General features: G+C 47.9%; 1 protein-coding gene across 2 annotated transcripts in view; it reads left to right on the forward strand.

The window, feature by feature from the left end:
* The first annotated feature begins 379 nt into the window (after positions 1-379).
* The window catches only part of UBE2G2 (ubiquitin conjugating enzyme E2 G2), a 42665-nt gene continuing 30696 nt past the window's right edge, over positions 380-12348 (forward strand). The window contains exon 1 of one of the 2 annotated variants that reach the window (XM_045902355.3): positions 380-532. In XM_045902355.3, coding sequence (XP_045758311.1) covers positions 490-532 — 43 coding nt within the window. In that variant the 5' untranslated portion in view covers positions 380-489. The remainder of the gene's footprint in view (positions 533-12348) is intronic. The other variant, XM_045902357.3, reaches the window with a different exon arrangement.

Below are 12348 nucleotides of genomic sequence, written 5' to 3' on the forward strand. Positions count from 1 at the left end.
GGTCCTGTCCCTCAGGCCGCCATCCTCCATCTCCATCCTTGGTCCGGGTCCTGTCCCCCAGGCCGCCATCCTCCGTCTCCATCCTTGGTCCAGGTCTTGTCCCCCCGCCCGGTCCTTTAATCGGACCTTCCTGCGGCACTGCCAGTATGATGTAACAGGCGGTTAATACATACTCCTCCCTGGGCGCCCGCGCTCTGGGATTTTCTGGACGACCCGGGCCCTACAGGAATTTGGATCGCCGTAAGCGGCGTTAACGCACAAAGTGGCCGAGGCCTTGGCGGGGGGTAGGGACCCCGGGACCCTGCGGCCGGGAAAGCCCGGCCGCCGCACCTGCGCCGCTGCCCTGGACCACCGCCCCACTGCGCAGGCGCGCTCCGCGCCCCGGAAGAGTTTCCGTGCCCCGGCGGCGACCCGGAAGCAGCCCTGCGGCGGGCGGGAGGGACCTGCGCTTGGGAGGCGAGACCGGACCGCGCAGCTGTTGCCCGGACGATGGCGGGGACGGCGCTGAAGAGGCTGATGGCCGAGTACAAACGTGAGCGCGGGTCCCGCGCGCCTCCTCCCGCTGTGGTCCCCGCGCCCCGCGGCCCCGCGCCCCCTCCTCCGGCTCTGACGCCGCGCCCCTTCCTTCCGCCCTAACCCCTGACCCTGCACCTCTCGGCCCCCGCGCCCCCTCCTCCCTCCCTAAGTCCTGACCCCGCGGCCCCGCGCCCCCTCCTCCCGCCCTCACCCCTGCCCCCGCGCCCCCTCCTCCCTCCCTAAGTCCTGACCCCGCGGCCCCGCGCCCCCTCCTCCCGCCCTCACCCCTGCCCCCGCGCCCCCTCCTCCCTCCCTAAGTCCTGACCCCGCGGCCCCGCGCCCCCTCCTCCCGCCCTCACCCCTGTCCCCGCGCCCCCTCCTCCCTCCCTAAGTCCTGACCCCGCGGCCCCGCGCCCCCTCCTCCCGCCCTCACCCCTGCCCCCGCGCCCCCTCCTCCCTCCCTAAGTCCTGACCCCGCGGCCCCGCGCCCCCTCCTCCCGCCCTCACCCCTGCCCCCGCGCCCCCTCCTCCAGTCCTAGTCTCGACTGTGGCCCCGCGGGCTGGGCGCGGCCTGAGTGGGGGGCGATGTGGAAGGTGGGGACTCCTGAACCACTGAGTCCTGCCCGCCTGTTGGCGCCTGGGAGCGGGAGCTTCGTTCCGGTCAGTCGTGAGCCGCCGCGGAGTCTCGGGGCCCGTCCTCTGCGGGGCCCGTCCCCGCGGGGCCCGTCCTCTGCGGGGTCCGTCCTCTGCGGGGCGCGTCCTCTGCGGGGCCCGTCCCCGCGGGGCCCGTCCTCTGCGGGGTCCGTCCTCTGCGGGGCGCGTCCTCTGCGGGGCGCGTCCTCTGCGGGGCCCGTCCTCTGCGGGGCCCGTCCCCGCGGGGCCCGTCCTCTGCGGGGTCCGTCCTCTGCGGGGCGCGTCCTCTGCGGGGCCCGCCCCCCGCTCCTGCGCGTGTGAGCGAGCCCGGACGAGCGCTCTTGGAGCAGTGGGTGCTCGGGAGCGCCGCCTGCGCTTGGTTTGTCTCTGGCTCCTGGAAGTCGGCGCCTTGCGCCCACGCCGCGCGGGGAGGTGCGGGGACGACCGACGCGACCCGCTCAGAAGCTCAAGCCAAAACTGCAGGCACAGAAAGCGCCTGTGGTGCATCCGAGGTGAAAGGTCAGATTTTGGCTTTGTCCCTACCTCGGGAACAGGTTTTGAGTCGTGCCCCTGTCGCTCTTCCTCGGGTGGTGTTCAGAAAACCTCCTCAGTGCTTTCTGAGCCCGGAAGATGCTGTAATCTTTGCGGAGAGCAAAGCGAGAAGCGAAAACCCAGGAGCATTCCGTGTCCTGCCCTTTTCCAGCGGGACGCTCCCGCGGAAGAGTCGCCCCAGGTGCTGGCCGGAGGGGGTGTGCTGAACGTGTTCCGAGCCGCTGCTGGACACCGGGTGGTAGCCTCTTGTGGGGAGAGCGGGGCTTCCACGGCCACGGTCAGGGTTCGCCGCCTCTGCTTACTAGCTTTGCGCTCACCGTGGCCTTGACCTCCGCACTCTGCCTCTCTGGGAAGATCCATGCTCTGCAGGACACCTGTTAGGCAGCTCTCGCTTCTCTGGGCTGTTACTGTTATGATGCCGTGGAGGACACGCTCAGAAGAAGGCTGGAAGTAACCGTGGTCATTGGTAAACATGCACGGAGCTCAGTCTCCTAACCACCTGGCCCTGCGCAGGGAGTCTGTGTTCGACATGAGCAGACCAGGGCGGTGCCGATGTGGGCTCCTCAGAGTAAGTGTTGACATGCTGCTCTCGGCCTGTCCTCTGCTTGTAGGAGCGTGTTTGGGAGGCAGAGTGTGAACGAACAGGGGGTTGGGTGGGAGTGGGGCACTGCTGCCACTTCCTCTTCAAGGGAAACCTGGCTGGGGGCGGTCTGTGCGGGGACGCCTGTCATTCCTGCCATGCTGGTCACTTCTAGACTCTCCCGTCTGTAGGGAAGGAATCGATTAAGCCTGCAAGGGGAATTAGGTTCAGGCGGCTGCTTCGATCCAGCCTCTGCGTTGTCGAACTTGTATTTCCTGAGGATATTTGCAGTAACAAAGATTACTTTTGCTTTTACTGTGTTTACAAAAACCTCATCCATTATTTCAATCCTGCTGTCAGTTTGCTGTAGTAAAATGCAGGTAACACTTGACTTCCCAAAGTTGTATCACAGAAGTGTATTATGTATGTTTTTACGTGTTAATGTGACATCTTGGGGTATATGTAGAAGGCAGAACCCTAAAAACGTCTCCCTAAGCTTGCTGGCCCCTGCTCGCCCCATCAGACACGAATCTAGCACTGCTGTGAGAGCACTCTGGAGGTGTAACTTAGAGGTTACTGAGTGGCTGACTTACAGGTACGGAGATTAACCTGGATTATTGGGGTACAACCCAATAATCACTCGAGGCCCCAGAACCGTAGAGGTAGGCAGGAGGGGAGGTTCGGGAGATTCAAAGCATGAGGAGGACTCCACCTGCCGTGATTGGCTTGGAAGATGCATGGGTGGCTGGGAACAGAGGAACGTGGGCTGCCTCTAGAACCTAGGACTGATCCCTGGGGAACCACCATCCCACAGCTGCGGGGACCTGAGTTCTGCCAAGAACCTGAATGAATTTGGGATGGCACCCTGCCAGGTAGCCCTACCATGTTGCTGTCTTGTGAGACTCTAAGCAGAGAACCACCTGCCCCTTCTGACATGGAAACTGTGAGGTCTTCAGTGGGTGTTTTTCTTTTCTTCAAGGTTTTTATTTATTTATTTGAGAGAGAGAGCAAGAGTGGCGGCAGGGGGTGGGGGGCAGAGGGAGAGGGAGAAGCAGACTCCCCGCTGAGCAGGGAGCCCGACATGGGGCTCGATCCCAGGACCCTGAGATCATGACCTGAGCCGAAGGCAGATGCTTCACCGACTCAGCCACCCAGGCGCCCCAAGTGGGTGTTTTAAGCCGGTGAGTTCGTGGTGACAGCGGTAGAAAATGAATATAGTATGTCACCGAGGGGAGTTCTGTTTTTGCTGTATCTTAGAAACATCATAAAATTCCAATTAGTGATCCTCATCTTTCGTGAATTAGCATCTAGTTTGTCTTACCACATTTTAAGGTGGCACATCCATTGGAAGGTGGACTTGAAACCGCTCTGTGAAATGGGGTTTCAATAGGTTATTGGGATAGGGTTCAGGCATACTTTTTCATATTTGGGAATAGTCCTGGAACTGCAGAAATTTAGAGGTGGTGGAACCTTGAATAGGATTCTGTTCAGCCCCTGGTTTTTCACATTTTGCAGGAAATTGAATAACAGAAGCAAAATGATTTGCCTAGGTTCTTACAACCAGGAAAAAGGAGAGTCAGAAAAAGAACCCAGATTTTTTTTTTATATTTTTAAAATTTATTTCATTTTTATTTTTATTTATTTTTATTTTTTTATTTTTAAAGATTTTATTTATTTATTTGAGAGAGAGAGAATGAGAGAGAGCAAGCACATGAGAGGGGGGAGGGTCAGAGGGAGAAGCAGACTCCCTGCCGAGCAGGGAGCCCGATGCGGGACTCGATCCCGGGACTCCAGGAACATGACCTGAGCCGAAGGCAGTCGCTTAACCAACTGAGCCACCCAGGCGCCCTTCATTTTTATTTTTAAAGTAGGTTCCACACCCAGTGTGATCGAGACTTGAGCTGAGATCAGTAGTTGGTTACTTAACTGACTGAGTCACCCAAGCACCCCAGAACCCATATATTTTAAATGGGTATCTTTTTGATGTTTTATTGTCACACATCATCCAGCCTTTCCGAGAAGTGTTAAAAATAGACTTAGGTATTTTGGGTTTTGCGGGTCTCCTTAACAAAGTAGCACAGGCTGAGTGGCTTAACAAAACAGGAATTTGTTCTATCACTGTTCTGGAGGCCCGAAGGCCCAAATCAAGGTGTCGCCAAGGCCACACTCTGTAGGCTTTAGGGAAGAGTCCCTCCTTGCCTCTTGCAGCTTCTGGTGGTTGCCAGGAATTCTTGCTGTTCCTTGGCTTGTGGCAGCATAGTTCACGTCTCTGCCTGTCTTTGCTTGGCTGTCTTTCCTCTTAGGGAGATGCCAGTCATGGTTTAGGACCACCTTAATCCAGTGTGACCCCACTTTAACAGGATTACATCAGCAAACAAGGTCGCATTCACAGATTCTGGGGGACATACTCAGCCTAGTACCGTATTGAATAAGAACCGCAGACTTGGACGTGGAGAACTGAGTGCCTGATCTTCCTGCACTGGTGCTGCCCCCACAGTCCCCATGTCTCCACTGCTGGCAGCCACCTTCTTCCTTGTTTTGGGGGCTCAAAACCTTAGATTCGCCCTTGATGACTCCCTTTGTTTTCTATTCACATGGAACCTGTTGTCCTACCTTCAGATTTTATCAGGAGTCCCACGCTGGTCAAAGCCACTCACCTGTGGCCTGGATTACTGCCAGGATAGTCCAGACAGGTCTGCTCTGCCATTGCCCCGCTTTGTTCTGTCTCAGCACAGCCAAAAGAGATCCCCGTAAGCTTGTCAGCTCAGGTCACTCTGCCCAGGACCCTCTGTTGCCGTAAGAACCAAAGTCCTTGCAATGACCCTGCCTCTCTGACTTCTGACCCTTGTGCCCTCAGCCCCATTGGCTGCGTCCTAGGCACACTTCTCCCTCGGGCGTCAGCACTTCCTTCCCCTGGATACCCTGCTCCCCTGCAGAAGCCTTCCCCGAACCCCCGGACTCCCATCTGTCCCTCTGGTCACCATCCTCTTTCCCTGGCAATATCCCTTTAGAGCTTTTCAAAACATTTCTGTATTGTGAAGTGTATTGTATATGTAAAGGTAGATGGGTCTGTTCAGATGAAAAGTAAAATGAACATCTGTACACATGGCTCCCAACCTAAGAAATAGAACATTTGCGGTAACCTGGAAATCTTTGTGCTTCTTCCCTCCACCCCTGCAAGTTATTGCCACTAAAGTCTAGTAACTGGTTCCCTTCCTTTTCTTTGTAGTTTTACTGCTTAATATACTTATAAGCAACATACTGTTTATTTTTGCCTGTTGAACTTAATAGTTGAGATGGAACCGCACAGTGTGTGTTCTGAGAACTTTTGCTGAGCACTGATTCTGAGATTTATGCCTGTCATAGCATATAGCTGTGGTTCGTTTTCACAAAGCCAAAATTTGTCCAGTACGTTATGGATGGGCGTTTGGGTTGTTTCCAGTTTTTAGTTATTGTACATAGAATGCTGCTGTGGACATTGCTGGTGCATCTGCGCAAGGTCTGCATCCGGGGTGTACTAACAGTCCGGGAGCACTCCCATAATCCACGTTCCTGGCTCATTCCCGACTGCTTCCTTGTGCGCGTGTCCCCGTGCACGCTGCCTTGAATGTTCACTGATGCCTTGGTGTTGAGCACGGTCTATGTTCACCAACATGATTGTGAGGCCTGGTGACTTGTGGTTTTAATTTGTGTGTTGTGATTAAAGTGGAGCATCCTGTCGTGTTTGTAGGTGGTTTATGGGTTTTCCTTTGTGAAGTGTCTGTTTGTGTCTTTTACCAAATTTCCATAGAGTAGTTTGTCTTTTTTTATTGATTTGTAGATGTTCTTTGCATATTCTCTATTCCTTTATATATCCCTAATCCACTGTTGGTTATATATGTTGTAAGTATTTTATCCCTTTTTGTTCTTTGTCTTTTCAGCCTTTGTGGTGTCTTCTTTTTTTTTTTTTAAGCAGTTTTAAGGTTTAACTTATATACAATAAGTTAATATACTTAAAGTTTACAATTTGATGAGTTTTGGTGGATGCACACACCTGTGAAGCCGTTTCCACAGTCAGGATGATGGGCATAACCACTGCCCCCTGAAGTCTCCTCCTGCTTCTGGAATCCAGCTCTCCTGTGCCTTCCTGTGCCCCCAGATCCCGGCCAGTGACTGACCGATCTGCTTGGAGTCACTATAGAATGTTTTGTCTTTTCTTTTGTCATGATTCTTTCATCCAGCATAATTCTGTAGCCATCCATCCTCCGAGTTGTTGCTTTTCTACTGCAGAGTAACATTCCACTGTGTGCACAGACCAGAGCATGTTCATGCATTCACCTTTTGGTGGACCTTTGGGTGGTTTCTAGTTCTTGGTTAATACAAATAAACCTTCAGCAACATTGGTGTGCATGTCTTTCTGTGGACATACATGTTCATTTCCCTTGGGGAAATACATGGGTCACCTGTGAAGTTCATGTTTAATTTTTAAAGAAACAGTCACACTGTTTTCTCAAGTGGTCGTACCATTTTACATTTCTACCGTCAGTGTATTAAAGAGTTCCTGCGGCTCCACTACCTTGTCCACACTTGGTATGGGCGGTTCTTAAATGTTCAGCCATTCTGTTGGGTGTATAGTGGTATCTCATTGTGGTTTTTAAATTTTTTAATTTTTAAGACATCTTAATTTATTCTACCATTTTCTGTGCCTTTTTTTTTTTTTTTAAGATTTTATTTATTTATTTATTTGAGAGAGAGCGAGAGCTTCAGCAAGCACAAGCAGGGGGAGCTGCAGAGGGAGATGAAGAAGCAGGCTCCCCACCAAGGAAAGAGCCTGATGTGGGACTCGATCCCAGGACCCTGGGATCATGACCTGAGCCAAAGGCAGACACTTAACCAACTGAGCCACCCAGGAGCTCCTCTGTGCTTGTTTTTTAAATTAAATTTTTAAATTCAATTTATTAAAAAAAAAAAGAACCCCAAACCAAAACAGGTCACTCATTTCCCCCACCCTCCCACTCCCTTGCCTCTGGCAACCACCGATCTGTTCTTTCTTTGTATGACCTTGTTTTTTGTTTTTTTTTTAAGATTTTATTTATTTTTTTGACAGAGAGACAGCGAGAGAGGGAACACAAGCAGGGCGAGTGGGGAGGGAGAAGCAGGCTTCCCACTGAGCAGGGAGCCCGATGCGGGGCTCGATCCCAGGACCCCGGGATCATGACCTGAAGCAAAGGCAGATGCTTAATGACTAAGCCACCCAGGTGCCCCTATTTTTTAAATATATTTTAGATTCTACGTGTATGAGACATCATACAGTATTTGTCTTTCTCTGTCTGACTGACTTCACTTAGCATGATGTCTATCCGTGTTGTTGAAAATGGCAACAATTCTTTTTTACGGCTGAGTAATACTCCATTGCGTACAGGCTTACCTTGGAGATATTGTGGGTTGTGTTTCAGACCACCACAATAAAGTGAATATCACTATAAAGCTGGCCAAGTGGATTTTTTTTGGTTTCCCGGTACATATAAAAGTTATGTTTACACTGTACTGTAATCTGTTAAGTGTACAACAGCATTATGTCTAAAAAAAACAAACAAACAATGTGCTTACCTGTGTTTTCTTCATTGTATAAACTTGGCTCCTTTGTTGTAAGTTAATGGACCATATATATGTGGATTTATTTCTGGGTTATTTTGTTCCACTAATCTATGTGTCTGTTTTTATGCCAGTTCTACAATGTTTTAACTACTACAGCTTTGTGATATAGTTTCAAATCAAAGAGCATGATGCTTCCAGCTTTGTTCTTTCTCAAGTTTGCTTTGGCTACTCTGGGTCTTTTATGGTTCTATACAGTTTTTAGGAGTGCTCAATTTTTTAAAAATGCCATTGTAATTTTGATAGGGATTGCATTGAATCTGTATATTGCTTTGTGTAGTATGGACATTTTAATAATATTAATTCTTCCAATCCATGAGCATAGGGTATCTTTCCATTTGTATCTTCAGTCTTTCATTAATGTCTTATAATTTTCTTTTTTTAAAGGTTTTATTTCTATTAATTTGACAGAGGGAGAGCACAAGCAGGGGGAATGGCAGGCAGAGGGAGGGGGAGAAGCAGGCTCCCTGCTGAGCTGGGAGCCTGATGTGGAACTCGATCCCAGGACCCCAGGATCATGACCTGAGTTGAAGGCAGATGCTGAACCAACTGAGCCACTCAGGCGCCCCAGTGTGTTGTAATTTTCAGTATACAGGTCTTTCACCTCCTTGGTTAAGTTTATTCCTAGTTTTTTATTCATTTTTATGCAATTCTAAATGGGATTCTTTTCTTAATTTCTTTTTCTGATAGCTCACTATTAATGTATAGAAAAGAAACAGATTTTTGTGTATTGTTTTTGTTTGTATCCTGCAACTTTACTGAATTTGTTTACTCTAACAGTTTTCTGATGGAGTCTTTAGGGTATTTTATGTATAATATGTCAGCTGCAGATAGTGACAGTTTTAATTCTTCCTTTCCAATTTGGGTGCCTTTTATTTCTTTTTCTTGCCTAAATGCTCAGGCAAAGATTTTGAATACTCCGTTGAATAAGAGTGGTAAGAATAGGTATCCTTGTTTTGTTCCTGATCTTAGAGGAAAACATTCCAGCTTTTCACCATCGAGTCTGGTGTTGGCTGTGGGATTTTCATATATGGCTTTTATTATGTTGAGGTATGTTCCATCTCTGCCCACTTTGTTGAGAGTTATACATGGATGTTGAATTTTATCAAATGCTTTTTTGCATCTGTTGAGATGATCATATGAATTTTATTCTTTTGTTAATGTGTGCATATTGACTGATGTGCAGATGTTGAACCATTCTTGCATTCCTGGAATAAATTCCACTTGATCATGGTGTATGATCCTTTTAATATATTGTTGAATTCGGTTTGCTAATATTTTGTTGGGGATTTTTGCATCTGTGTTCACCAGGGATATTGACCTGTAATTTTCTTGTGGCATTCTTGTCTGGTTTGGTATTATGATGAAACTAGCTTTGTAAAATGTTCCCTCTGCTTCTTTTTTGTTTTTGGAAGAGTTTGAGAATGGGTATTAATTAATTCTTCTTTGCATGTTAGGTAGAATTCACCAGTGAAGCCATCTGGTCCTGGACTTTTGTTTGTTGGGAGGTTTCTGATTACTGATTCAGTCTCCTAACCAGTAATCAGTCTGTTTAGATTTTCTATTTCATCATGATTCACTCTTGGTAGGTTATGTGTTCCTAGGAATTGGATTCCATTTCTTCTAGGCAATTTGTTGGCATACAGTCGTCCAGAGTAGTCTCTTACGATCCTTTGTATTTCTTTGGTGTCAGCTGTCACATCTCCTCCTTTGAGTCTTCTCTCCGTTTAACTCGGTGAGTCTAGCTAAAGGTTTGTCAATTTTATGTTTTCAAAGAATCAGCTCTTAGTTTCATCATTTCCATTGTCTTTTTAGTCTATTTCATTTATTTCTGTTCTAATGTTTGTTACTTCCTTCTGCTATTTTGGACTTCATTTGTTCTTTTTCTAGTTTCTTGAGTTGTAAAGTAAGGTGGTTTATTTGAGATTTTTCATGTTTCTTGACATAGGCATTTATCACTATGAACTTATCTTTTAGAACTGTTTTTGCTGCATCTCATAAATTTTAGCATATTACATTTCCTTATGTTTTAATTTTATGTCTCAAGGTATTTTTTTCTTTTGATTTCTTTTTTGACTAATTGGTTATTCAGTAGCATGTTGTTTAATCTCCATATATTTGTGAATATTCTAGTTTTCTTCATGTAATTAATTTCTAGCTTCACATTATTGTGATCAGAAAATGCTTTATATGATTTCAGTCCTCTTAAATTTGTTAAGACTTATTTTGTGGCCTAACATGTGATTTGTCCTGAAGAATGTCCCACTTGCACTTGAGAAGAATGTGTATTCTGCTGCTTTTGAATGAAATGATCTGTAAATATCTGTTAAGCCTATCTGGTCTAATGTGTCATTTAAGGCTAGTGTTTTCTTACTGATTTTCTGTATGTAAGTGGGGTATTAAAATCCCCTACTATTATTGTATTGCTATTTCTCCCTTTAGGTCTGTTAAAATTTGCTTTATATATTTAGGTGCTTCTGTGTTGGGTGCTTAAATATTTACAAGTGTTACATCCTGTTGGATTGACTCCTTTATCGTTACGTAATTCTTTTGTCTCTTAATACAGTCTTTGTTTTAAAGTCTGTTTTGTCTGATGTAAGTATAGTTGCTCCAGATTTCTTTTGGTTTCCATTTGCATGGAGCATCTTTTTTTATTCCTTCACTTTCATGTGTGTGTCTTTACATCTGAAGTGAGTCTCTTGTAAGCAGTATATAGATGGGTCTTGATTTTTTTTACCCATTCAGCCATTCCCTTTTGATTGGAGAATTTAGTCTACTTACATTTAAAGTAATTATTGATAGGCATGTGCTTGTTGCCATTTTTGTTAATTGTTTTCTGACTTTTTTTATATAAGATTTTATTTATTAGAGAGCACAAGCAGGGGGGAGCGGCAGACAGAGGGAGAGGGAGAAGCAGGCTCCTCACTGAGCAGGGAGCCCGATGCGGGACTCGATCCAGGGACTCCAGGATCACGACCTGAGCCGAAGGCAGTCGCTTAACCAACTGAGCCACCCAGGCGCCCCCCTATAACATTTCTTGTAAGGCCGGGTTAGTGGTGATGAACTCCTTTAGCTTTTGTTTCTCTGGAAAACACTTTATCTCTCCTTCACTTCTGAATGATCGCTTTGCCGGGTACAGTATCTTGCTTAGAGATTTTCCTTTCAGCACTTTGAATATATTGTGCCACTCCCTCTGGCCTGCAGCGTGTCTGCTGACAATTCTGATAGACTTGGGGGGGGGGTTTCCTTGTACTTAATAAGCCGTTTTTCTCTTGCTGCTGTTTTGTTTTTTTTTAACCTCCTTCCCCCCCTACCCCAACCCCATCTCCTGCTGCTTTTAAGATTCTCTCCTGGTCTTTAATTTCTGACATGTAATCATAATATGTCTTGGTGTGGGTCTCTCTGGGCTTCCTGGATCTGGATGTCTGTTTCCTTCCCCAGATTAGGCAAGTTTTCAGCCATCATTTCTTCAAGGAGATTTCTGACCTTTTCTCTCTCTCTTCTCCTTCTGGAAGCCCCATGATCCAAATATTAGTCTGTTGTTGTCCTATAAGCCCCTAAGCTATCTTCACTTTTTTTTCATTCTTTTTTCTTTTGCTGCTCTGGTTGACTGAGTTCCACTGCCTTGACGTTGAGCTGTCTGGTCCTTTATTCTGCTTCATCGAGGCTGCATTTCAGGTCAGCTGTTGTAGTCTTCACTCTGTGACTTTTTTAATTTTTTTTTTTTTTTTAAGAGAGGGAGAGTGAGTGCAGGGGGAGGGGGGCAGAAGGCAAGAGAGAATCTCAAGCAGACTCTACCTAGCGTGGGGCCCTCCTGCACAGAAAGACCAGGCTCCTGAATCTGTGGCTTCTTGCTTTCCCTGGAGCCGGTAGCTGTTTAAGAACTCTTTCTTCATTGGTTAGAGTCCTCTGGGACCCATGGCATAAGTCCAGCTGGTCGCTAGAGTCAGGTGATGTAGGGAAGTCCCCAGCAGCAGTCATAAAATTTGGGGCACCAGATGAGTGAGCTCCTTCCTGTGTGATACTGATTATTACAGTTTCATGGGACCAGGAACTCAAGCATCCCTGGCCTCCAGAGCCATGATCAAGAGGTGTCCCATAGGTGACAGCCCCAGAAATCAGGACACTAGCTGTGTGTAAAAGCTCCCTTCAGGGAGATGCTGGTGCCCTGGAGCGTGGCAAAGGGAGAGGGCGAAGGTGGCGCCCTAGTCTCTGTCCACAGAGAAGAGTGTTCTAGCAGGCTCTTGACGTATGTGTGTTAAATCAGATGCCTGTCCTCAGGCTGGTGCTCTGATACAAGCAGGTGAGCCTCCTTCACTTAAGTCGGCACAATCCACGGGCTCCCTCTGAGCTGGGCCCTGGGACAGGTGAGTCCCAGCATGCAAGCCCTTTAAGGGAGGTTTCACAGATTGCTCCTGTGTTGTGGGTCTCAG

Source organism: Mirounga angustirostris, unplaced genomic scaffold (assembly GCF_029215605.1).
Source record: "Mirounga angustirostris isolate CCGP_5_RB_7025 unplaced genomic scaffold, mMirAng1.0.hap1 SCAF_1, whole genome shotgun sequence".
Lineage (NCBI taxonomy): Eukaryota > Metazoa > Chordata > Mammalia > Carnivora > Phocidae > Mirounga > Mirounga angustirostris.